Source organism: Zonotrichia leucophrys, chromosome 8, assembly GCF_028769735.1.
Source record: "Zonotrichia leucophrys gambelii isolate GWCS_2022_RI chromosome 8, RI_Zleu_2.0, whole genome shotgun sequence".
NCBI lineage: Eukaryota > Metazoa > Chordata > Aves > Passeriformes > Passerellidae > Zonotrichia > Zonotrichia leucophrys.
In genome coordinates, this window is record NC_088178.1 from 17,577,167 (window position 1) to 17,605,105 (window position 27,939).

A 27,939-nucleotide genomic window follows, 5' to 3' on the forward strand; every position below is an offset into this window, starting at 1 on the left:
CTGCTTTTAGAGAACACTTGTCCAGATTTTTTTTTAACATTATTTTCAATTCTTCTGTGTTAAATGATATAAAATCTGTAATAATTTATGGATTCTAAAACTGAAATGTTCCCAGTGACTGACCTTGATTAAGTGTTGAAGTGCTGTTGATGTCACCTGAGATAAAAGATGATTCCGATTGTTTTCTCACAGTGTCATTCCACATCCTCCTTATCCGACTCTGTTAGCACAAAGCAGTGAGACAAAACATAGTAGATTACAAAAAGATTTTTTCCAGCTCATGTACTATTGTGTAGAATATTTGTGTTTATTTTAGCCTAAAGTAAACAATTTTTCTAGCACATCATGAAATTTCCTTATTTTTTTATTAAAACTCTAATTTATTAAACTTTATTTCAATGAAACATGATGGTATAAATCTTCCTATAAATAGTCCCTAATTACAAGAAAAAAAACCAAATTTGTATTAGACCAAAATAGCTGTTTAAAAAGAAATAATTCTACAATGCAGAAGTATGTATTTACCATCTAAATGACAATAATGAGGAGACAATTAGTCTTTCTGATTGGAAGACATCTCAGTAGGCTTTTCATAAATAAGGTAATTAAAAGATGCTGTCAAAATCTTTGTTACCTGAGTGCCAGAGGAATAGCGAGCACTGGTTCTGGTGGTTGATGCCTTCACTGAGCTGTGGGGACTCTCAGTTGGAAGTCCTCCACAGCAGTAGGAATGTCTGAAGCATTTCCCATATTCCTTACGTACCTGTGGGGGAAAAAAAAAATTGCTCAGCACAAGAAATAGTTTTAAGTAGCTGATGGCAAAACCACATGAACTTTGCATTGAAACTACTCACTTTTCAAGCATATAGATAATTCTTGTCTGTTGAATTGCTGGCTGTTAGCAAACCCACATATTTCTCTCTACTCAGTGGCAGTATTAGCAGCTACCCAGGAGTTTTGAACCAATTATTTCCAAGGTATACACACACTTCTTAGAGATGTCCCTGAATAATCATCACTCTCTTAGTTATAGAATTGTTTTTATTCAATTTTCATATTGTAGATTAATATAGTTAAGTTTACCTGAATTGAATGCTGATTGAAAATAGTGGTTTTTGTAAGAGCTTTTGGTGCAGAAAGCACAGCAAGCCTGTTTTCCCATCCTAGCAGGCAAGAAGGGCTTGAGCACTGCTCAGTACTACCCCTTATGCAATGATTCCCAATAAAGAGGGTAAAATTTCCAATGCCTGTATAGGAATTTTCTTACTCTGTATAAGTCATCCAGCTGCTACTTCAGATGGCCACCCCTGCCCTGGCCTTGTACAGAGCTCACAAACACCACTGCCCCACTGCAGGCACAGCCCCACCTGCGCTGGTGGAGCCACTTGCCAGTGTTCCAGAGTCACTTTTGAACCATAAAGGCTGGGAATGAAGCACCTTTCACTTTTACGACCAAAACATAAAATTCTGTCTTGGTTGAATCTAAAAATTTGAATATACCCATATTTATGACTTTTTTTTTTTCTGACAGAGCAGCAAAACTAATTAATGACTTCAGTACTTGGGCTTCATTTATTCACTTTCTGTTTCCAGTGACCTGCTGGAAACTTTAGTTTTGTTTTGTGCGATAACAATTGCCATAAAAGTAATCAGGATCACTTTACAGAGCAGTTAATTCTCTTATATTCCATGACTACTTCACTGACTATTAGTTTTGGATAACAGAAGAGTCTGTGCATATCTTGGCAGCAAGACTGCACCAGTGAAAGGACACAGTGGATAGAATTTGTATAGATGTGTAAATCTAAACTCATAAATCTCCCACCAGATTACATGGGAATTTAAGTGTCTCTTCTACATCAATGAGACTCACGAGTTTCTGTGAAAAGAGGGATTTCAGCTAATCTGGAAATTCTGCCTGACCTATGAATATATAAGACAGAAAGTTACGTGTGTGCAAAAAGGAAAGAAGAAAAAATGCAAAAAATTAATAGTGTGGATTTACATATGTAATGTGCTGTTTTCTACAGGAGTTTTACTCAAGGAATTCATACTGTGCTGTTTTTATAAATCACAAGGATGAAGAAAAGTTGAGTAATTTTTACTTTAACTTCAAGCGAGGCACAATAATTCAGCTTTTTATAAAAGTATATGGTACATATTTAAAGTCAACTCCTATTTATATCAGCACAAAAGACATGTAAAAAAATGAAAACAGAAATGAAACAACTTCAAATTATAATTTTTAACCCTGGAAAACATAGGTCTATATACATCATCACTAGATGGTATAACACCTAACACTCCTGAACACTAATGGATATTAAATGCTCTAAGCCACTACACAGTGAGACAATAGCAATCAAAACTGTATTTTTACCCAAACACCACCATCCAGGGCTGGTTTTGCCTAATGCCTGTATTGCAGTGAATGTACATTATCTGTCAGGACTGTGCATTCCACTGTCATTATTTCTAAATTATAGCTTGTTGGAAACTGATGGAAGCAACAGCACTATCATCTCGTCAGAACTGGAAATATAATAGTTTTCACTTCCACAATTCTATTTCTCTGTTCAATTTAGTGACCAAGTAGTAATAACAGAATAAAAAGACTACATTAGCTATGCAGACAGAGCACAGGACAATATCCAGTCAAAGGCAGTGACACTTAAAAATCTTAAATGGCAGCTTTAACATTCTTTCAGGTATAAATCTTATTGCTCTAGGTTATGTTTTTTCACACTTGATTGGTATTTTAATATTGCTTTTTGCTGACTCCACTTTATATGAAAACAATGCACAGCTGTAAAAAGAAATAAAAAAAGGAATCTGTTTCTGATTTTCAAGTCCAAAACAAATAGTAAAAAGGGAAACATTTTATGAAACCCTAACCTAGAAAATATTTGCATTTTGGGAATGTTTGCATTTTCTTCCCTATCTTCTTCTCTTAGGCTCAATCTGCTAAGTGTGCTTTTGTTTTCCCCAAACAAGTGGAATGTCATGTCCATCCAGGTAAAATTCTGTCTACCAGATCTTTTCCTAAAACACCTCTGAATGTGATTGTCTACACCAAATTTAGAGATGCTGGTAATGTTAGAGTTGGTACAATTGAGAACATGAGCATAGGATTTTTGTATTTAAACAATACTTTATCCAGTGGTCTCAAACCATCTTGTAAATATAAGTTAATTATGTCTCTGGTGAGCTAATTATAATGGGAGTTAATAATTGCTAGGTCTCCAGCCTGAAACTGGGAAAAATATTTATAATCTAAATACTGCAAATTGGATATTTCCAAATGTAGGATATACTGCATTTCACATTAAGTTTGTTTGGGTGGGATTTTTTGATGTTCACCCTTCCTCTCAACTCTCATTACTTTCATTTTTCCTGCCTTCTAACAAAGGCTTTCAGCATTTTTTAATGCACTCTTCATTAAAACACCTCTCAGGCATCCTTGGAAGGAATCTCCACCCTCTGGGGAAGAGAAGGGGAAGGGAAGAGAACCCAAAAAAGGGTCCCATAGAGCTGTGCCCTTCACTTTCCTTCTCTCCTGCTTCCTCCTCTCTCCCCTTCAAGATTTCTCTCTGTCTCCCTCCATCTCTCTTTGTCTCTCTCTCCTTCCAGCTTCTTCTGGACCCTTCTGCTTTCATCCAGAGAAAGGGAGCAGAACTAATTTAGCTGATCCCACTTGTGAGGCAGGCTCCAGTGAAGAGAACAAAGCTATTGGGATATTTGGGGGAAGCAAACATTTGGAAAAAAGCATTAATGCTGGCATCTTTTCCATCTTCAGAAAACTATTCCTGTTAGCAGGTGTCCAGCATTAATGACTACTTTTTTTCTAAGGTGCGTCAGAGTTTATAATAAAATTAATTTTTACATCCCACTTAATTTTGTAATGAATGAGCACACATAGTACTATCCCTGCCTATCACCCATAACTTTATGAGGCAGCTTAATAGGATCTCAGGAAAGGTGCTCTGCCTTGTTCTAAGGAAAGGAAAGGACAGCATTTCCAGGCTGATATGGGCTGATATCATAACTGATCCTCTGTCTGCAGCACTGCAGCGAACGCAGGACTTGTTTCATGTGAACAAAAAAGACTTTTGGCTGTAAGTCCAGGCTGATATGTAGCACACTACCAGTGTTCAGCTTTTGCATTTTCTTCATAAAACCTTCAAACTTTTCAAGCCCAGGTTGGAAGTGCTGCATCCATGCTAAACCTGGCTGGGTGACAGAGCAGTTACATGACTCCCACTAGCACATACAGCAAAAACTGCACTGGAATTCTGGTCCCCTCCTCAAACTACTTCAAAATACTCCAGTTCTTCAAATTGTTAATTTTATCTCTATTTTCTTAAGAATTATGTGTGGCATTTCTAAGGAGTTAGGGAACATTCATCTGTGGTTTTGGTAACTTACTTTCTTTTGAAGGGCACAATGAAAGATGAAAATAAACATTCCTTGGAAAGCATTAAATACTGTGAAGAGATATGTCATCACAACGGTCCCCTCATTTATAAACAGCAGACCAAATGACCATGTTAGGCCAAGGAGACACAGGAGAGCAAATGCACCCAGGACCCAGGATCTGCAAAAGAAAATTAATTTTAGTAACATTACTTACGAGAATGTACTTTGCCAAATCCAATATTAACATTTCAGTTCCTGCAGTTGACTTTTACTAGTTTCACATTCAAATGAAAAAATTCCTTGGGTTTAACCTTTTATCTATTAAAGAAAGAACAATTCCATTCAGTACTCCTAGACTCCAATGAAAACAGCAAGAATAGATATAACCTTTGTCTTTCTCAAGAACAGCATAGGATGTAAAAACTATTTTGAAATGCAGAAGTATAGCACAAGCCTCAGCTACTCCCATTGCTTTATCTGCTTTTAGAGAAGAGATTGATAAATCTGGCTTAGCCACTAATCACACCATAGATTTTAAACAGTGGTGCTGCCATATGACACCAAATAATGTAACACAATGCACAAAGGTTAAACAGCAGATTAAAAGCCTAGAGCCCAAATCATTAATGCTTCGATAAACTCAGCTAAACTGAAGCTAGAGGATGCAACTTCCGCATGAAGAAACCCTGCTGAAATGCGACAAAAATATGGATATTGCTTTACAGAACAATCTAAAAAAGATTCCATCATGAATAGGTTAAGGAAAAGGAATTGTAGCAAACAGCACAGAATGAAAGGGAAAGGGAATTTAGTCAGTGAATTCCACATCTAACTAATGATCTTACTTGATAAATGGCTTATTATCTTCATAGCTAGAAAGCATTATAAGCAGAAAAGAGAAACAAAATTATTAGACAGAATTGAAACAGAAATTAATAAGAGCATTTTTAATTGTCTATAAAAATTAGTCAAAATTAGGAAATTCAAAATGCAGAGGCAAGCAATTTAAAAGTATAAAGGCATGTAATAGTTTAAAAGTCTTTAGCAAATCAGGTATCTCAAAAATAGTTAATTAAAATTAAGGGAAATCCACAATATGACCGAGTTTGTAAAGTTAAAAATCATGCTAGAAGTTTGTTAATGTAGGGTTCTATCTTACCCAGGTAAGTCCGTATTATAGTAGCCATCACAAACACGGTAATTACTGGTGTGGATGAGAAGACAGAAAGAGGAAAAGGAAGAAAAGAGAGAGATGCTAGAGATTAGCTCTCTCTCTCTCATCATGCAACATGCAATGAAGCTGATACTGACCTATCTAGAACATCTAGTTCACAATGTTATCCTTACTGAAAGTCTCCCTTTGCCATTTCCAACGTTCAAAGCAGATCTGTCAGACCCTTTCACATCCAACCCTCAGTGTTAGAAAGTGGCACCATCCCTTCAGTGTTGGTAACAAAAACCTTGAATACAACGTAAGGCTAAACAGAATACAGTAAAAAGCTATCTAAAAAAGTGAAAGCTGCCAAAGCCTTGTTAGTTATCAAAAACTTATATTACTCTGCAAAAAGGACACTACAGTAGAACACCATGATAAAGTAAACATTTGTTAAATTAGCACAAAAACAACAGATAATCTTCAAGTTAACAATAATAATAGAGTCAATTCTCTGGGGAGAACAGGATTACGAGTAGAAACTGCTCAGAATCCCTAAATCAAAAAGTCATTTAACAAAACAAACTTAATATAATCATATCAGCCATGCAAACAGGAACATCATTTTTGAACTGCATTTTAAATGCAAATGAAATTACTACAGTGCTGTGGCATTTCCGTGAAACAGTTTCTTGGCACTAGTTCCAGGCTGAAATGATCTAATTTTGACCGGCGTTTGTGACATTACAGCAACAATGTGACGAAAGCAGGATTGGCTCTGTTTGCTTCTAATTGACATCTGCAGTTGCTGGGAGACAATGGCATGTGCTCCTAATGGAGAGTAGCTTTCAATCAGTTCAGCAATCAGAAAATAATCATAGTTCTCATACTTGAACACAAAGCACTTACTTAATGTTTTCCAACCTGCTAGAGTCTGGTTTCAAAGTGTTTGAGTGCTTCACCATTTTGCACAATGTGATCACCAGGAAGATAAGATTCAGCTGTCAAAACAGATAAGAATGAAATTAAACTACTTCAAGTAATAGGTTGAATAATGATGTTACAGGCTAAACAAAAACCCTGTAGTTTATTTCCAAGTAGTGAAAATTGGTAACTATATCAGATGGTCTGCAAACCGTGATTGCAAATAAGAATGAGAGGATAAACATACTAGAAGTCCTTGTTTCACCTAATTTCCAAAATGCACCACATCATCATGAACCACTGTATTTAACTAACGTCCAGCACTTGCCATTGTCAGTTTAGCTCTGTCCTCCAGCATGTTTTGCTCATCACCTGCTCACCTTTCCCTGTCACCCCAGGCCCTGTCCCCCATATCACTCTCTGAGGACAATGGTCACTGCTTTACTGGACTATACTAGCTGTCTTTTTATCACCCCATCCTGATTTTGAAATGTTTTTCACCTTTGCTGGTTTCTCCTTTATTTTTTTTTTATTTTATTCCTTTTTGTTCTCACAATCCTACTGGGGTCTTGAAAAGACCTTAAGTGTAACTGGAAAAAAAGAAAAAGAGAGGAAAAGAAGAAAAAGAAACACAAAGATGTAGCAAATGCATCAAACTTAATAGTGCCATAGACATATGCTGGTGGTGCACCCTCCTGCTGCCCTCTTTCCCTTTGTAGTCTGGATTCTGTTGAAGCGAGACTGTGTGTGCACTTGAAGGACTGTGGCATCTTATTCTTGTTGTGTCATTCATACAGGTAACACCAGGGAAGACACTGAAGGAAATTTTTTATCATTCTCTTATTGTGAAGCAGTATCACAGATATCAAAGTTACTGGGTGCCTTTCTCCTATCGATTTCAAAGCCTGTGAAGAGCACAGGCGAGCCAAATACAAGGATGCCTGCAGAACACGGGCTAGAAAATGGTATCCAATTAATTTCAGTAATTAGTTTGTGCTGTCTTATATCAAATAGAAAAGTTGGACAAAATTGTATCTTTGAAACCAGTAAGAGCTATGTCCTTTCAGCAAGAAGACACACATCTTTGTCTACTACTACAATGCACACAAAGTGGCTGGACCAAATGCTAAGAGAAGATGGAAGAATATGCTTGGACATCCTTATAGCATACATTATATAGAGAACCCCATCCTTATAATCTTCCATATAAATATCTGCAACTGGTTACTGATGAGGCATGATTATACCCAGTCTCTCACTTTGGGAAGCCTTTGTTTTAAGACAGCTTCAAAATCTTCATTCTTTTTGTAACACTGGGGATACCAGTTCATGCTAGATGTGTTTCTGCAGCTGTGCCTCAATGGTCAGAAATGTCACTGAAATCCTGACAAAGAGCTGGTCTTAATCTTGAAAAGATGAGTATTTTGAAGGCTCTGATCAGAGTCTGTTAATAAGAACACTTATTACAGAAACAATTCCTACTGCTACGGGCAATCATGTTATTGCTCCTGCTGCTGTCTCAAAATCAGGATGGACAGCACAAACTATAATGCGGTTCTCAACACCTGAAAAGTGTGTGGCAACTTTTGATCTTATCATGCAAAGTACAACATTTTTACAATTATATGTTGAGATTAATAGAAAAAGGTGTTTGTGATACAAAAAACAAAAATAAGCTTTCTGTTTGTGTTTCAGGAACTGGCTGAAAATACTTAATCTTTAGGCTGATGTATGTACATGGGGTAGGTTATGTATATTTCTATTGCTGCAAAATGTAATAGAAGTGTCAATAATTTATGATCTTGGTGATTATCTTTTATGATTCTTACAGGAAATTACTAACCACATGAGAAAAACCATTTCGTTGCATCATTGTGATCTCTTCCTCTCACCTAGGTTTTCACTGTATGGTGTAACTTCATCGGATGAGAAAACAAGCTGCTTCTTTCCCTGGCCTTTGCACCAGACAGGACAAGGGCTCTGCAACAGACCTGACCCTCAGCTCCATGTCTTTGCACACAGATTTCATTTTTCTCTGTTTGAAAAAGTTTCTTGCACAGTTTGGTAGCTGACATAACATGCACTTCTTGAGCCTGCCTGAAAAATGCAACCTCAATTTGCTTTTTGTGAAAACAAACAGATTAAGAGCTAAGACACATGCCCTGTGTCAATCCTAACACGTACATCAACTTTGTCTGCAACCTATGCATCTGGGAGTGCACAATCCAGTTCAGAATAATATTTACAGCACAGCTGGAAGCTAATCCTTGCCTAAGTAGCTACCCTAGAGTATCCTGTATTGTACTGACATCATGATTCTTGGATCAAAAACTCATAGATATGGCTTAGCCCATAAATGACTGCCTTATGAAACAAGAAGGTTTTATGCTCTGATTCTTTGTACAACTGAAGTGCTGGTTTGCCACACGACAAATAAAAACTTGTATTCCCAAGTTTTCTTGTGTGGTTTCTTCGGTGACGTGGGCAGACATGGCCTTACCCCAGAGCCTGAGCCAAGCTCCATTGTATTAAACAGGTTTTATGTAGGTACTCAGCTCTGTCTGGGTGTGTGACATTGCTGCACCGGGGAGCAACTGCACAAAGCAGTTTCTAAAGTGACATTTTAATTGTAATTTATGTACAGACCCACAAAACCAGCCCACAGAAATAATAATGCCATATCACAGCAGCTGAAAAAGTCCTTCCAAGAAAAAAGGGAAAATACTGTACTTTGAATACAAAGTAACTATGACAACTGAGCATATGATACTTGTTTCTCCATCACTGTGAAATGTTGCATAGTTTTCAGTTTCAGCAGTCAAAAGACCATAGTTTGCCACTTGTTCAAACATGCTGGCATCTCTGTTACACATTATATCATTATAAAAAAACCCTATTTTGCTTGCTTACAGATACTGTAACCAAACCTTTCTATAGATTTGCTTTTGGCTCTCTGATTGTTTTTAATCTAGAAATTGATTGTTTTGGAGGAATTCACAAGTTAAAGACTTTTGGGCATCTTGCCTTTTTTTTTTTTTATTTTTTCTCATGAAAGACACTAAGCAGTGAGGAAAGGGAACTTGCTGGAAAATAACTGCTTTTATAAGGAATAGCTGAATTAATTTTCTTGGTGAGAAATATGTAGAGGGGGAGACGAAAACACAGTTAGGACTTTTGTACACATTTGTACAAGCAAAGGTTTTCCAGCTCTGAGCAATGTGGTCTGGCCCAGAGCTGAGGCTACTTTGAGAAGAAGGCTTGACTACAGATCTCCCGGAGATCCTTACAACCTGAATTGCTTCTGTGAGGACTGAACTGTTACTATCCAAGCAAATGAATTTGTAGATGTTTTCCAAGCTTGACAGATGGTCTGAGCAGGACACCTTTCTTTAAGAAAATGTTCACCACAAGCATGCAGAACTCTGAGGTCATACAAAGGCCCACGTGAGTGGCAAGAGAGACTTTTGAGAGCAATCTTCTATGAGAAAAAATGGGCCTCTGACAATGGTGGCATTCTCATCACGTCGTGTAACATAAATGGTCAGTGACTGACTGGACCTCATCCTGACAACAGGGCTGCATCCATCCCAGATGAGCCAAAATCTGCAGCTGAACAGTACCCCTCTTTAATGCTAATAAAAATATAAATATATTGTTCAAACACACACACAGATGCACAATGTATACATCTCAAGCAGTCCTAAAATTATACCCTTGATTATGTCTGTAAAATCTTTTTCCTGCTGCGTGTCTGCAAATCAGACCAACATTCTTTTGAAAGCTAAAAATAAGAAATTAAAAGTCTGGTCAGGCATTAGATTTGGATTTGAAGATTCTGCTGTGATACCAAAAAGTGACAAAACACAGAGCTACAGAAGGTGGAGCTATAATACGAGGTCTTTTAAAATATTATCTGGAAATAGTAAGCAAAAATTTGAATTGATAGTATTTAATTTATGTTTATACTTGATTCTGAACTAGTTTCTAAAACTTACTGTCTACTGGAAGAGATGGAATTCTGGATAGAGAACTATCTTGATCTATAGCCTGATTTCAGAATTTTGTGTAAAGTAAAAGATTAAAAAATTATAGTATCTTCTATAGAACTTCTATTAGTTTCTTGTCATCTCTTAATACAAGTGTAATTGGATAAAACAAAGTGAAAGACAATTGATATATATTAAAAAATTACAACTTACAACTTTAAAATATAAAAGATGAAGAGTTTTTATGGTAATAATCAAATGTAGCACACTGGAAGACCATGCTTATTCCACAGGCAACACACATATGGCCATTTCTACTTTGGAAATCAGAAGGAACTGGACGTGAAAGAAGGTATAAGCAGAAAATGTGTCTTTCTAGACCCTGAAACCTATGTAATTTTGAGACAGGGAGTGCGTCTAACTCAAATTAACTTTTTTAGAAAGTTGGTGTGCTAACCTGCACAGAAGACTAATCAACTGGAATTAGCTGCAGGTACAATGAAAAAGTAGCAAAATAAAGTTAGATTTTGCAAAAACTATGATAAATTTCCCCTGTGACTAGCAGATAAATACCATTTATCAAGTGTCTACTATAGAAAGACAAATACATATTATTTATAAAAAATAAGTTTACAAATACAGTCCATTTTTACTTGTGGAGCTAAGTTATGTGTACATCTGTCCATCCACTGACTTGGGTAAGCAATACTTCAGCCTGGGTGAGGACATTTAACACATTCCGTGTTAATGAAATGGGGCATCTTAGTAATTTTTGCTTAGACAACCCTTGGTAGACTAAAACATGGGCTCTGCCTGCAAACTGGGAGAAGCAAACTGCAACAGTTCTGGCTAAATTAAACCAATGCCACTTGTTCCTTGGACATGAATGAATCTACACAGCAGACAAAGTGCTCAGGCTTTTCTAACCACAGATTCCAGAAGTGCACTGTTTGTTTTATGGCCATGAACCTGCTCAATGGAATCACGTCCGCCCTGAGCTTAGCGGCTTAAAATTCATTCCACACAGCCTGCAGTGCTGACATGGATACGATAAGACAGAGGAACAGAAACACCACTCTGAAGTAACCTAGCTGAACTGCACATGTTCTGACCCTTTTTGAACTCCCCGGAGCTTTTGTTACCTGGCAAATGCAGCTCTAAAGCTGCTCTTGTATCTCCAGATCTTTGCTCTTAGCCATGCAGAAGCCTATTTCTCCCTGGGACTGGCAGTGAGAGAGGTGCTCTCTGAAGGCTTCTAAATGAGTGTGCACACTGAACTCTTACTGAACTGAATTAATTATTAAAGATGCAGATGGAGCTGTCCAAATGATAAGAACAGCTCCTGACGTATCATGATCCAAGCTTTCATTAAACCATTTCAGGCATACTAATGGTTTCCCACCGCTCATTACTTACATGCTCTTTTCTCATAGATATAATAACCCTGGTGCCCAAAGGCATGACAGGCTATAGAAATAGTGAAGCTAAAAGTTCCTCAGAAGATGTACTGAGGAGCTTCATGCTTCCCCCTCATACTTCCCATTCTCATCTTGTGCAAAAATGTGCACAGACACAAATACAAATGCTTATAAATTCAGAGAAAAAGCTGTAAATCAGAAGAGAGGACAATACTGCCAAAAAAGAGTTTATGTGCAGAACTATTAAACTGAGAAACACAGAAGTGATTTGAGCAACATATTAAAAAGCTTACCAAGGCAACATTCTCACATGCTACTGACACTAAGTAAGCTACACTACAGATATAGCTCTTTGCTTACAGTGCACATGACATATTATTTTTCAGCCACTACACTTCTCACACTTCTTCCTCTGGTTTCTCTTGCTTTCTCAGCTGGGACGATTAGAGGGCAAAGCAATTGCTAGAGAAGAATTACTCCTAGGAACTGTGCTGTGATTGCTACCTGCTGTTTCATATTTTTCAAGTTGGGAACACTGCTCCCAAAAGCCTTTTGCGTCTCAGTCTAAATGATTTGCTGGAGGATAATAATGTCATGGCCAGTAAATAATAGTGAACTATGTCTGTACATGGTCAATATGATTAAATGTCCTTCACCTCTATTCTCACTCTGACCTGGTTATGAGGAAGTGAAAAAGCCATCAGCAAAGCCCAAGGCTTCCTGTGTGAAATGTTATTTTAAAGGAAGGGAGAGAAATATAGGTGACTTAGCAAAATACTCCCCAGTAACAATAAAACAAGGAAAGAGCCACAAACAGCAAAATTATCACCACACAACCATACTTGATGTGACTTAACTATTGTAGTGTGAAAATCACAACAATTTCCAGAATAATTACTATTGCAAGAAACAACTTCATGAAAAACATTGAAAAATATTGTCTATCATATTGAACATACTAAGTCTATATTTCTAACACTTTCAATTGCAATTGCAGGTTTAATTTTAAAAAATCCCTGTCATTCTGAGATATTATTTAATTAGAATGTATTTAGAATAACCTCTGTACAATTATTATGGTCTACACTTAAATCTTACAAACACTGTAATTTTTCTAATTCAAGTCATACACACATAAATTTTAGCATCTCCGCCCATGTCTTTGAAAATATGCCAATGAAGTTTAGCAACCTCTACATTGCACAAGTATCTTTTCTGAAGTGATCACTCAAGGATTCAAATAATTTTTGATATAAACAGAGTAAATGCAAACCAAAACATTGGCCAGGCACATTTTTTAATAGAAATTTCCATAATCAAAGTATCAGTTTATACTGTAAGTACAAAAAGTGCTGAAATACTATGTCTGGCACACAGATCTATAAAAGCCAAAGAAATTTCAAAATTATGCCTGATGCATGTGCTTCATACTGAAAAAATAAAATTCCTGAATATGGAAAAATATAATTCCTAAATTTGGAAATTCAAGTGAATTCAAATTCTGCTAACATTTCACAACTCTACTGCCGTGAAAGAGTAGGAAGACATGCAACTATTTAAGATTTCAAAAGCATGAACACAAATTAATTCATCCCTCCAAACTATCAGCAATTATGAGGAAAGGCTTCTATATACATAGGCTATGCCCCCAGCCAGCCTTCTACAGCACTTCCCAAGTAAAGCCAGGCTTTAAAGATACAGAGCTAGCAGAGGAAGCCAAGGTGAGCCAAAATGCACATCATGCATTCACTGTGCTCACAAATTCCTCCACTGTGTAGAGTTGGCATTGTCAGTCTGAAATAAATGGGAGAAGTTCTCTCCCTGGGTTGATTACAGGCTTTTTACCTGGAAGTACTCAGAGAATTGATAATTGATGTCAGAGGGCAGCATTCTGTGCTAGGGGGACACTGGGGCACCCAGTGGGTGCACAGATGGGTGCAGGCACACAGAGGCTTCAGCAATGAGTGTGCACAGGCTTTCTACTGCTTACATAACAGCCCATTATGTGCACTAAAACAGAGCAACTTCTCTGCTGACAGGCACTACATGGAACACAAATACACACAGAAGTAGGCATGGAAAAATGTGCATATGCAAATACACAGACAAATACTGCGTAAGTGTAATGGAACAAAAAATTTATTTAATTATCCAATGCATTAGAATACCCTTTTGAGATAATTATGTTGGATAATTAGCAGTTAAATTCTAGAATGTGTACAGTAGTGACTCAATTGAAAGCAATAATAATGGTTCCTTTTAAAAAACCCCTGTGTTTAGTACTTCATTGATCTTTCATATGACTACACATGTCAATATGACCTTCAGAATTCAAGCCATTAGGAAAAAATGGCCATGGTGAAGTGCCACCACAGCTTTGACAATTAATCATTTGGTCAGCACTCTTTAAAGATTTCTACATATTTATATAACCATTAGTCACATTATAAATTGTTTCTAAGCATTTTTATGGGATGTCTGGTGAATAAGGATGGCTTTGAATGAAAATTTAAGTTCATTTCAATTTTTTTTTAATCTGCTGTGAGACAACCTAAAAAGAAAGGAAAAAAACCCAAACTTCTTACCAGAATAATAAAAGTAACAGGTCCAATGAAACTCCAGATAAAGTAGTTATCTACGTGTAGCCAGCAACTATTATGGAAAAAAGAGAATGAAAAGTGAAAAGCTGCATTAGCACCTCAGTCCAATAAATGGAAAGTGCAAAAATACTTCTTATGGTAACACTTTGCCAGCAAACAATGATGAAGATTGCACAGTACCACTTATTCCATGGACAACACCTAACCTGAACCTCACCTCTTCCAATGAACTCTGTATAACACAACTGAACCTGAAACTACATCATTAGGAACAACTAACATAAGGAGAAACAAAACCAAAGCAAGCTCTCCTTTCAGTCAAAAGGTTTGGTGACAGGTGCTATCATGGACTAATGAATCTCACATCAGTAAATAATTTTTGCAGCTTCCCATGTGATCTTCAAAGTCTGCTTTTAACTTTATATTCTATGTTAAGTGCTCATGCCTGAGGAATATGAGACAGAAAATGTTCAGATGCCATGTTTTGCTGAATAATAATATGGTATAAATAAAATGCCCCATCTGGGAGTTGAACTGTAGAGAAAGAATACATAAGATATCAGACTAAATGACGTATAAACCTATTAGGGCCAACTTCACTTAGCAATTCATTTTTCCAGCAGCCCAGTTCCCTGCTGAATTCTCTTATTTGTCTTTCATCAGTAGCAACATCAAGCAGCTTTCTTGTAGTCAACAATATCTTCCCCTTCTGTAACTAATTTCATCAAAGGACAAAACAAACACTACTGAAAGGCAAATTCATGCCTCCAGCAACTCAAATCCTCAGAAATGTTTCCTGTCTACCTTCTGTCACTTCCTATATACATCTGTATTTTTGTAAATAAAAGGCAGTGGCTAATTTTAATCCCACTCTACTTGTCCGATAAAATATTATCAAAATAAAACACATAGGTTGGAATATTGTACTGTCATACTTCAGGATGAGAGCTAGCTAGAGGGACAGCTGAACAAAGAGATCTAATGAAGCATTAGCTTAAAACTGAGTGGTTAGGCTTGTCAGATACTTTAAGTTGAGAAATTTTGCTTAATATACGTCTGAGTACAAAAGTTATTTACTTTTTCAATTTGTTTCAGGTCAATCTTTTGTGTTAAAAGAAAGACCATAATTTAGAATTGGTCTCCCTAGAGTACAAATCCCCTGAACCTAGAGAATTACAAAAGACTTGATTGTAATTTGTGCACAGCATCGCCATTCTCTTACCAATAAAGCTTTCAGATGGTATTTTAGTCTGTCAGGGACCCTCTGACAGCTAATAGGCTTTAAAAAATTATTCACTTGAAAAACACTCAGGTCACTTGCAATTACTTACGCTTTCTCTGTTCCGTAGCTCTTATAGTCAATAGCTGCTGAGACACCAACTACTGTAGCAGGGAAGAGGTAGCCAGCAACATAATAGTACTTCTTTCTAGAATATTCACTTTCAAATACTTCTACTAACATTAGATAAAGCTGCACTCCTTCTAGACACATCCAGGCAAAGGCTGCCAGGAAGAAAAAGTGTAAGAGACCTGCAAAAACCGGACATGCAATCTGCAAAGAAAGAGAGAGATGGAAATGTAAACCACAAAACCTTCACACCATTACCTCTGCAACTGAAAAGTGTGCAATAGAACTGCAGACAGTTTTATTAGAAACATTTCACAAATTCAGGAGCGTCTTCCCTCAAAACATACTCTGAACCTCAAAACATACTCTGAACATTTGAAAACACTAATATGTGTTCAGTAGTTACAGAAAGTGAATTAGCTGAACAGCATGAATGAAGACAAAGAAATTGCACCCTCGTCTCCCAGTCATCAATTTCAGAGTGGATTTCCTAATTTCATAAGCAACTTTTTAATTTTGAAACTGATATCGTTTCAGGACTTACAGTTTAGATAATCCTAGACATGAACAGCTGGTTCTCTATGCATAATGTAATATTACGTATTTAAAATTATAAAGTGTCTGTCCCACGATTTTTGTCTGCTGTAATATGGAAATTTCTACTGTTGTAACAGAAATCGGTCTTAATTCTTTCCCCATTGGCTAAATTCTGGAAGAAACTATGCTAGATTATTAGTTTCAACTAAATGAATGATGTCAGAATTAATTTTACCAATACTACCAAAATACCTGCTTGAATGTGAAATGTAAAAATGTATATACATATAGAAAAGACTTTGTACTAATATATATAAAGATGTAGTCAATACCTGTTAAGACATTTGAATATATATAGAAAAGGTATTTATGTTCCTAATAGTCAACATTCAATTTCATCTCCTCTTTCAAAAGTCTAACCACCTGCTTTGTTAATAGTCAGTGTTTCTCAACTGAAAATAAAAAGCATATTTTGGGATGGATGTAAATACTATGTGTGAATATATCTATCTTATTTTCATGCTGTGCTTTTATGTGAGCCTTGCTGGGTTGGAGTGCTAAAAACTTGTCAGCGTTGTCATGTTTTAATTCAAATCCATTTCAAACAGTCATTTCAGAGAACAAGATCAGTACACAGAGAGAAAACTTACCTTGTACTCTGTCTTATCGATGCCTATTAGGAAAATGAACTCAGCAATGAATAGGTTGATACAAAGGTTCTTGTGAATAGTGTTACGATCACTTTGCAGGCCACGGAAAAAACAGAATGTGAAGATGCAGATGGCCAGGCAAACAAGAGAGATGACAATTCCCACCCAGGTGATGACAGTGAGGAGCAATTCGTGCACTCCATCTTTGTACTAGAAATAACCAAGAATGGAGAAAATTAATATGACTCTTTATGAGTATAAACAAAAACTTATTTTCACAGGTATCCAGAAAAGTTACTTGTTCATTATATGAGATGGGCAAAATGTACTCAGTAATTTCTCAGGTCAGCTTCCCAGAAGAGCAAGATCAGGGTAAGTAGAAGAGGAGCAGGTCTGAGAGAAAAACTATTTTATCCAGCTCAGATAGCATTTCCACTTTTTCTATGGCTCACTGCAGACTGGTTGGAAATACGAGCAGAGAAACATAACATTTTTAAGGTACCACTAGGCTCTGATGAAAGGAGAGAGGAGAGCTTTCCCAGGGACATTCTACAGACCTGCAACTCCACAGCAGAGAAGAAAGAATGATCTACACAATGAGCAGGACAAAATGCAGAAAATGCTGCCCATGTAATTCTGGCTTCAATCTCATGTTTATCTAAAGGAGAATCTTTGCTTCAGTTCTTCGCAGTGAACTTTTCAAATACAATGGTTTAATGAGAAGTCCCATATCCCTGCAAATATTGCATGCTCTTGGGCCCCTGACATGCAAGAAGTGCTTTAAATAGACAACAAAATTTCTGACTATAAAGAGGTGTTTAAACAACCAGTATGGAAGTTCCTTGACCTTCCTCGCCAAGGAGAACTGGCATTTGGGCTTCCAGGGAACAGCTTGCACAGCTGTCTGAACAGACACTCCATCTGTACTGAGGGGGAGTCTATAAAATGGTTGTAGGGTTGGTCAGTAACTTTAAAATACGGCTTGTAGAAAACTCTTGCTCTTCCTTGTTTTCTCTTCACTGTTATTTTGCTTGCAACTTTATGGATGAGTAAGAAAAGTGCTACAGAAAGCAAATCGCTTTGGAAAGAGTGGGTAGGAGCTATAAATACTACAGAAACTTCAACAATTTTGGATCTTGCTAAAAATTTAAAGCTAAGTCTTTTAAGTTTGCTCCCCGTTGCTGGCTGGAAATATTGTTACTTACCACAATTTCCCGACGAGCCATAAGAATTGCAAAGTTGGTGAGGTGACTGCAAGCACACGTTGTATGAGTTTTATTTGTGTCAACCAGTTTGCAGCCTTGAGTTGACCAGTATCCCATCATAGTCCTCTCTGAGTAGTTCCAGAAGGAACAATTTGCATTGAAATAATTGTCAGGCTGGGAGACAAAAGGAGAACATAAAATGAGGATTTTACACACTAAGATGGCAATAAAAATTGTTTAATATGTGTAAAAGGTAATTTAGATTAAACTTTGCACGTTTTGGACAATAAAGTTTTTCATCAGCAAAACTGTGAACTATGTTGCACAAGGAAGGCATCTAGTTTAAAAGGGACTTTACAGTCCAAAGAACTCTGAAGTGTAGTCTCAATTACTGTAGACCCCATTTTAAACAATTACAATTTTTTGCATGGATGGTACATTATAGTTGTTTTTGCTTTCTGGAAAGTTAGGACTGTGAATTTATTCTGAAGATATTTTTTTCTGTAATTGACAATTTGAAAATAGGATCTCTTTCCTTTGGTTCTCACCTTTGGTCAGACCAAAGTTATGTGAAAAGGTATCACAAAAAAGTTCACTCCTCAGTGCCTATTTATTTTGATGAAAAAAAAAAAAATTCCAACCAGATTTAAAAAAACAGGCAAACAAGAGGAAAAATCTAACCATATTTTCTCTATCACAGTAGTGATTGTTTATTTTCTCCATGTGAGACATGAAAAGAGAAAGGACAACTTAAGAGCAAAGAAACACATTAAATTAAATACCATGAAGAAAATATACATAAATTCAAAGTATAACAGATCAAGATACCATACTTTATTCTTTGCTGAATAAATGCAATTTGAAAAATTTGTATAAGCTTCCATAACTTGGACCAAAATTAATGTAGAAAGGTAAAGAGTCAATAAAGCTTACTACATCAAACCATCAAGAATCTTAACACTTATTTTCTTCCCTTCTACTAAGGTAAGAGTTAATTTTCAGTTAGAAACAAATGAGTCATTTACATTTTCCTGTTGATTACTGAATTAGCTTTCATTAAGAATACACTTAAGTTCTAATAATCACTGAACCAGGCTCATTTAATTTTATGTTCATAGACTTAACTCGCGTCTCTGACCTAGTCCAACATTTAAAATTCAAATGGTAAAGAAGAGGTTGTTTTTCTGCATTGCTTTTCTCTCTTGCTGATTTTGTGACCTCCCCACTGAGTCATTAGCATAACTCACATCGATGTGCTCCAGTGTGAAGTGCACGGGATCAGTCAGGTACACCCGGCTCGACTCCTTGTTGATGGAGGCGGCGATGACGTGCGAGTTGACGGCGATGGTGCTGTTCTGCCCCGCCAAGTCACTGCCCAACTTTATGGTTGCATTTTCAGTACTGAGGAAACGACCCAAACTTTTGTAAATAATGAAAACCAGTTTGGCTAGTCCTACAAAAGAAAAAAAAAAAAAAGGCCATCATCACTCCACAGAGGTCTACAGAAAGACCTGTACTCTAATGAAAATTAAACATCAGTAAACTGAGAGGTATTTTCAGGCCATGGACTTAAAGAAAAATGACCAGGTACCCATGATCATCAAAAAAAGCCGCAGAGTAGCTTTGTGGTGTTTTGTTTTGATGTTTTAACTAGGTAAGGTAGGTTTATAGAAGTTAATGGAGTTCCACTGTTCCGTGCCCAAGGCTCACCATTCCTGCTGTTCTGTTTCATGGTTCGTGCAGAGAGCTGAATCCAGTTGCCTCCTTTACCAGCCTGAGGAAATCGCAAGTCCTGCACTTGGCCCTCAGTAGAAAGAACTGCAACATCCAAAACTAAGCAGACCAGAAAAAAAAATTGTTAAAAAAGGAGAATGCAGAGAAAGTCTCTTGGCCAGATTACAATATGCCAGACGACAATTTTTTCCCCCAGTCTTTATTTAGTTTTCTCACATGGCTGTCTGTAAGGCAGATTTGTACTGCATGCTTCAATCACACAGACTTAGCTCCTTTAACTAAATCTAATGCACACTGCTAAAATGACAGCACTTTACTAGTGATAACATGACATCAAACCTTGTTCAAATTTGTGCCCACAAAGCATCCAGTTAAAGATACTACACACATGTTGCAAAAAATGTTAGTTTTGAAGATCTCAATGTCTATGCAGTATCCTCTGTTGACATATTTAGATCATTAAATATTCATTTAGATATACAGAGTTTTTTAAACAGTCAGCAAAGAATACCTAAGTATTCTTAGGAATAAAAAGAATACCTAAGTATTCATGCTACATATTTAGCTAAATCAGTATACGTAGCTAAAAATTATTTCCATTTTTTTTTCCTACATCTACTTCTGTATATTTATAGGAAACCATTTTATTAGTTCTGCTAAAAAGCATTTAAATTGAAAAATCAGATGCTACTCAGCCATACTTCAGTATTACTTTTATAACACATTGCATATTGGGAAATTTTTGCAAGATTTCCATTGAATGCTGGATTTCCTTGGATAGATAAAATCATATAGGTGAAAGTGGACAATTGCTTGACAAAATCTGTGTTATATTAAACCAGTCCAGCTACAGCTCTGAACTACAGACTGACAAAAAGTATGAAATTAGGAAATCACTTCTCTTTCTCCAAGTCATACACACATATGTGTATTAGGAATTCAGTCTTGCATGGCATCAGGGAAGTGTTATTATGACATGAAGACAGCTTATCACAAGAAGTAATATTCAGTGTCTACTCATCTCCATGGAACTGCTTGTGTACGTCCAAAGGCAGATCTGTGATTCTACCCACATTCCTTCAAAACAACTGGTGCAGTTCCTTTGATAACAGACTGTGAGACTTTTCCCCATCCTTTCCCAGTATCTCCCTACTCAATTAAAAACTAGGCAGAATCATCTTCTACAGCTACAAATATGCAGACACTGAAACGTGAAAAGTCTCATTTCTGCAGTCTATTCCAAGTCTCTATCTTGGTACTCTGCATATTCGCAGACTTTCAGTTTCCTTGTACCTCCCTGAGACTATTAATCTCTGTAATAAGGAATTTTAATTTTATGCATAGCAATGATTTTTGCTTTAACACATCCTGCACAACAATATTTGCACATCTCTAATACCAAACCCCTTCATTTCTCTGTCACCACTTAAATTCTAAATTACGCTCCAACTATCTCCAGCTATTTTGCAGTCTCTGGAGCATAGCTATTCTGCATTATGGGAGATGTAGTTCACTGAACACATTTTTACCTGAAGGCAGTCATGTTTAATATAAACATTTGGCCTATGCTGAGTGCCTAAAATATTTAACTGGCACAGCACATTGCAAAAAAAGTAATTTAAATTCATTAGGAACAGTTTATATTTAACAGAAAAGTATTTTCTGCAGCTCTACAGAAAGCAGTTACCTCAAAAAAATCCATACTCTGCCTTTTAAGCACTCTTCACATCCACACATTCTGCTAATGATTTTTCAGAGATAAATCAACTTTGTAACATCAACTACTTTCCATTTTATAATGTTCTAATGACAATAAAGAAGAAGGCTAATTTCAAAGGACCAAACAAGAAAAGTGTGTTTTCCCTGCTTTGGAGCACTCACCTTTCCATCAAACATTGCACAGCTCAGCCTTCAGAAAGTATGTCGCTATCTGGAGCACTTTTTCTTCCTTTTGTGTAAAGCAACACATAGCACTTTAACTTAATGCTTGAAAAGAAGTTTACTTACCGATATTTTCTGTGGGCATTGAGACTCTACTTGGTTCTACAAGGTTATCAGCCAAGACAAAAGCCCCTTCTTCTAAGGTATCAAGTAACATTGTGGCTGCGTGGGCTTGTTCTGAAGAATTCATGTCCTTCCAGGACTCCAGAGCTTCAGGCCTGAGCAAGTTGTCCACTGTATCCACAACTGCCTGCATTCATTAGAAAACTATCATTAGGTCTGAAGCCCCAGGCAGCTGGGGAAAATTCCCAATGTTATACGGCGACAATTATAATACTTAACTGTCAGAATGATTTACTGTGATTTAATGGCACAAGAACACTATTTTCAACATTAAAATATTTTCCATCTGCTTGTTGGATTAGCATGAATAGAAGCGCAGCTAGCCACTAGCATTGTGTGGTCTCTAAGCAGTAAACATGCAAATTTGACTTGTTTTGTATCAGATATAAGTATGGTATTATTAATGTGCTGAAAAATGTAAAATTAAATGCCAGAAGTCTTGCCTGAAGCTTTCATCTTAATGTCAAAATGTATAACTTCTATTTAAAAATACTAACGCCAAAATTAGCACTCCGCAGTTTAGGCTAAAATGTCATTAATTGTCCTCTGGAAACTGAGCCCCACTAGTGCAGCCATGGCACTATAAACTACTTGTCTATGACAAATAGACCTTCTTTATTACAGGAGGCATGAAATGAAGCTGACTCAGTGGATATAAATTAGTTTTGGCCACTCTCACTCCCCCTCCTGTTCCTGTACCTGTTCATAGATACTTAGAAGGATTACCAACTCCCATTCCTGCACAAAGGTCAGTTGGAAAAGGAAATCAATAGAGCAAACAAGGATGGCCACTGACCGTTCCTGTTATCAGTGACGGCACAACTGTAAAGCTGAATAAAAGCTGCTATTTTAAAAAGTTTTACTTGTAACGACTCTATCATCATGCTTTAAGGTTCACTGAGCTGCATATAAGGTAGTAATAAATAAGGAAGAAGAATAATTCAGTGACATGATTACATTATTTTACAAAATAATCCAATCAGAGTAATCAGGTAATCAATTGAAGGCAGGCTTTTACATTAATGCATAACGCTGCTGTGCACCGAGTGTGCTGTGCATTGAGTACAGCAGGCACTGCTGTAACACCCTGTTTACTCTGTCCCATTTACCTATTCCTAATGTGTCATTAAGCATATATATAATTTGTTTGATCAATTTAAAAGCATTGGAAATGGAAACAGAACACATTATACAAACAGAAAGATGTCAGTCTGGAGTACTATATTGTGCAAACAAACGAATGGGAAAACTTGGTCAAGGCTACTGTCAGAGCAAGATTAATTAGCCTAATCCATTTTAATATCCTCTTTCTGTCTGCATTGTGAGCCACCACGACCTTCCTGGCAGGTGGAAGATACTTCGAAGTGGCTTTAAAGCCTTTTTTCTTTCTCTAATGGGAGAATAGTCAAAATGCTCGCACTGATACTGCTGCAGCCATTAACTAGAGTGGAACCGAAATTGGTCTGCAGAGGCCAGATTCATTAGTCACTAAGAAATACAGATTGGAGTCTCTAATCTGAGGTACAAATGAATTCTCTGTCACAAAGTGGGAACTCGCTTCATTTGCATAGTGTAAGTCAGCTTTTGATTTGTAATTTCAAGAGGTTTATTAGTCTTATCTAAGCAGAGAAGCCCATTTGAGACCTACAGAAAATGACACCAGTTGGAAATTAAGGTTCTGCTCTGGTTTCTCATGTATCGCCATACAGCACTGACGGTATGCATTCATTGATACGGTATGCTTTTCCTTCATTATGGGATAACTCTGCATTTTCCTTGTGGAAAGTCATCACCTGCCCAGTAATATCTCTGAAGTTCTTCTCCTCTCAGACAGAGGCAAATGTATGGGAAAAACCCCACAGCCCCTGTGACACAGCTGTCGGAGCAGCCTCGTTACTGCTCTTCTCACAATCCTGTTCGCTAATGGAAAGGAAGCAGAAAACTCCACTCTACCCAAACCACATCTGCTGGATTACCCTTTACTATTAAAATATTTTTGCTAATAAAAACCTATTACAACTATTATTGCTTGAGAAGTAAATTTCTCTCCAGATCTTTGTCTTTTTTGTCAAATTTCTGTATAACTGGACATCTCCCATGCACTTCCAGGGCTTTGGGATAAAAGACAGAAGTGCCCTGTACAGAGAAATTTCTTTTCAGTAAGAGTCTGAATTTTTTTATTATGTTGTAAAGTATTTCAAAATTCTTTCCAGAAATAATTCTTACATTTCATCTCAGAGGATACAAGTAAAAATTAGGACTTTAAAAGAAGTTTTGAAAAAATTTGCAATAAAATCTTTCAGAGCCAGACATGTCTGTCCTAGGACTTTTTTCTGCCCTTCATAGGGGCGAGGTGGCATCACTGGCATTGTACTGCAGCAAAGGAGCTGGCCACTATGGGCAACCATTCTAGAGCTGGTGAAAGGAACTGGAAATCAGGTAGCAACGCCTTCTATACAGCCTGTTAATGGGACACGTGGCAGACATTTTACTAGTGAAGTTAGAGAAATGTTTGTCTTTGCATTGTATCCTCAAGTCACTGAATTGTAACAATTCTTAAAACTGTAAGAAGTGATTTTACTAGGCATAAGAATACACACAAAGCAAGCTATAATGTACATTTTTCTCACAAGCAAATTAAACAGTCTTTGATATAAAATTCTACCAAGGTGAACTAATTTCTTTGAGTTGCAAGCTTTTTACTCCTGCCCAAAATTTTATTATAAGAGAGATGTTACTTCCAATTCAGATAATAATCCCTTCTGCTCTTTTAGTTTTAAACAAGTTATGGTACAAGAGGTATGAACTTTGATTTTTTTTTTTTGAGTGTTATACCTGTGCAAAGCCAACATTTGTAAAGTTGATATGGGGCACAATACACATTTATCAAAGACTGAAATACATAGGATCATGCAGCAAGATGATAAAGCGTGGCAGGTTGCTGAAGCAGGGAGAAAGCAGGGTGACAGCACAGGAGATATACCTTAAGGTAAGCCCTGCACGTCTTCTCTCGTTTTTGGAGCTTTTTAATAAGGAAAAAGAAAATCAGAAGTTAGAAAGATTCTGGAAAACTTCAGAAAGAGAAAAAAAAAAAACTCTGGTGTTTCAAATCCTGATTTTGAATGACAGCCTGGACATAATCTAGTTTTTCTCCATGATGACTACAAAAGAACATCACATAGGAAATGTTTTTCTCCAGCTGTGGTTTAAGCCCAGCTGGCAACCAAAGACCACACAGCCACTTGCTCACTTGCTCACCAGCAGGATTGGGGAAAGAATCACAAGGGCAAAACTGACAAAATCCATGAGCTGAGATAGACACAATTCAATAGGTAAAACAAAATAAAACAAACCAGGTAATTAATTCACTGCTTCCCATGGGTAGGCAGGTGTTCAGCCATTCCCAGAAAAGCCAAGCTCCATCAATCATGGAACGGTTACTTGGGAAGACAAACTCCATAACTTCCAAGTCCCCCAGTTCTCCCTAATTCCCACCAGCTTTATATGCTGAGTATGATGTCCCAGCATATGTATGGAATACCCTCAAGGTCAGCTGACCTCAGAGGTTCCCTCCCAAATTCCCATGCACTCCCAAATTCCTTGACAGTGCGGCAGTAGGAAAAGAAGAAAATGCTGTGAAAGTGCTGCTCAGCATTAACAAAAACATCTTTCTATCAAAGATATGAAAGATCTTTCTATCAAAGAAATTAAAGATTTATTTCAGCACAAATCCAAAATGTAGCCCCATACTAGCCACTGTAAAGAAAATTAACTCTACCCCAGCCAAAAGCAGCACAGCAATCTTTACTCAGGTGTCTAGATATCTTTTGCCCAAATGGTGGGGTTTGTATGAAAAGGTCAAAGGAAAAAATCTGTGTGTGGGCACTTGATCTGTCTCTGGGAAAACAATTTTAAGGGCATCTAGGGACTGTAAATAAAACTATTGCCAAAATAACAGAGAAATGCATGGATCTCTCTCTCTGTAAAGAAGGATGAAAAAATATTTCATTTGTGGCTTGCTGACTAGGCTCATGCAAGGAAGAGGCTGAGAAATATAGCATTTCCTCTGAGAAAAAGAGGAAAAGTAATAACACTGTAATTTGTATTTAAACCACAAAGACACATTTTCTCTGAAATATTTCTTGGAACATGTTTCCAGAGAAAACATTAATTCAAGTTTTAGTTATGTGCAGTAAGGCCTTTTTATAAAGATCAATTATAAGTCATGTTGGTGTCTTTAGAAGTCTAAGAAAGTGCTATTATTCTGCAGGAAGCTGGATTAAAATAAAACCCTGCACCTATGCAGAATTCCACTGATTTTATTACATGTTCAGGGTTAAAAGGATCACTGGATAAACACGCTGATTTGTTACAGAATTTCTGAGAGCTAATACTCATTTCCCTCACACTATAATGCATTCCAGATTTTAATATGGGACACAGCTATGTATTTTAGGACCAGTCAGCTATTGTGAATTACATCTTATTCCCTAAAGAAGGTAATTACAACTTTCTGCTGTGTATTTACTGCTGTTTTCTCTCATATGCTTATTCCAGAACTATACACATGCAGGAACAAAGTATGGATTAATGTTTCTGAAAGGAAAAAAATACCAAACCCAAGAGCAATTGTTATCCCAGCAGGAGGAGGTGATGGGAGGTGTGTACCTTGTTATAACTCCTTCCAGCAGAGTCTTTTTCACTGGGCCGTAGCTCCTGAAGCTGAGCATCCAAAATGTCCACGAGCTGTTCCATCAGCCTCACTGATGAACTAACATCTCCAGCAAAGACTGGTCCTTTGGTGTGTTTAGCCAGTTCATTGGCCAGACTAGCAGCATTTTCTCCACTTCTGATCTGAAATGACAGTTTATATTATCTCAGCAGGGTCCCTTGTTCTGCTTGCGGCTCCTAATTCCAATTCCCTGTGTACCTTTGTTGTGGCGAAATAACCATTTGCACATACATCGAAATCTGTAACTAATTGAGACCAATAACGTTCTCTTTATCTCAGAAGATTAAAGGTTCTTAGATCCGTGACACACAAAAGCAGTTCTTAACAGCCTTCAAAACCAGAAATCTGAGTGGGACTTTTGGGCTCGATCTTCTATTCATCCTCACTTTCATTTTACTGCCATTATCAGACAGTAAGAAATCTGTTTGTTCATACCAGTGCTTGAGGCATTTGAAAGTCAAGTAGCCTTGTACTGACAACAAATTATCCAGTTTTCATAAACTTTGTAAATCTCAGTAGGGAAGGAAAACACAGAAAGTGGTTCTGCAGTCTAATCATACCGTTATCAATGCACTCAGACAAAAATCTATTTATTACAGCGTAATTTTTACTGAACAAAAAACCCCTGCTGTATATCAGAGGTTCTGCTGTGTGTTGTATAGTATTTGATTTCTTACGCAAATATTGCTTTTGGTTTTTGAAAACAAGCAAAGCTACTTTGTTTTAAATAGTGATGAGAACATGTAATCACAAATTCAACATAAGAATTATAGAGGGCATACTAAAACACACATAAGAACCTAACTGTTGGCCAATGCTTTGCACACAGAGTACACATAACTCCTTCTACTTTTAATGAACACAGAGCAATAAAGACAACTTCAACAAACTGAAATATTAATGCTCAGAGTTAAAATCCTTAATCACCAGTGTATGCCAGATTAAAAGGTTTCAACCAACCTTCTGAGCCAGCTGATTTACCCAGTGTGAGGTACAGTTGCTAAGATCAGGGCCTTTGGGGTTCCACATTCCCGTTAAGACCACGCAGAGATACGAGGCAGTTCCTACAACAGATGCAGAAAACTACAGTGAAATGGAAACCATTTTTCTGCATGCATTCAGGAAATTGGCTACACTGTGCTCCTAAACAACATTCAGTTCTGAATGCTGCT

At 37.0% G+C, this 27,939-nt stretch overlaps 1 protein-coding gene across 30 annotated transcripts in view; it reads right to left on the reverse strand.

Annotated features, from left to right (window-relative positions):
• ADGRL2 (adhesion G protein-coupled receptor L2) overlaps window positions 1-27,939 on the reverse strand; it is a 311,598-nt gene that overhangs the window by 8,111 nt on the left and 275,548 nt on the right. For 10 of the 30 annotated variants that reach the window (XM_064720284.1, XM_064720285.1, XM_064720299.1 and 7 more), the window contains 16 exons: window positions 27,728-27,831; window positions 26,704-26,889; window positions 25,019-25,057; window positions 21,979-22,162; window positions 19,948-20,070; window positions 19,485-19,690; window positions 18,238-18,411; window positions 17,033-17,242; window positions 15,829-16,049; window positions 14,483-14,549; window positions 6,479-6,570; window positions 5,576-5,620; window positions 5,262-5,288; window positions 4,426-4,594; window positions 635-763; window positions 124-220 (listed from right to left, as the gene is read on the reverse strand). In XM_064720284.1, coding sequence (XP_064576354.1) covers window positions 124-220; window positions 635-763; window positions 4,426-4,594; window positions 5,262-5,288; window positions 5,576-5,620; window positions 6,479-6,570; window positions 14,483-14,549; window positions 15,829-16,049; window positions 17,033-17,242; window positions 18,238-18,411; window positions 19,485-19,690; window positions 19,948-20,070; window positions 21,979-22,162; window positions 25,019-25,057; window positions 26,704-26,889; window positions 27,728-27,831 — 2,073 coding nt within the window. The remainder of the gene's footprint in view (window positions 1-123; window positions 221-634; window positions 764-4,425; window positions 4,595-5,261; window positions 5,289-5,575; window positions 5,621-6,478; window positions 6,571-14,482; window positions 14,550-15,828; window positions 16,050-17,032; window positions 17,243-18,237; window positions 18,412-19,484; window positions 19,691-19,947; window positions 20,071-21,978; window positions 22,163-25,018; window positions 25,058-26,703; window positions 26,890-27,727; window positions 27,832-27,939) is intronic. The other 20 variants (XM_064720304.1, XM_064720296.1, XM_064720294.1 and 17 more) reach the window with 6 other exon arrangements.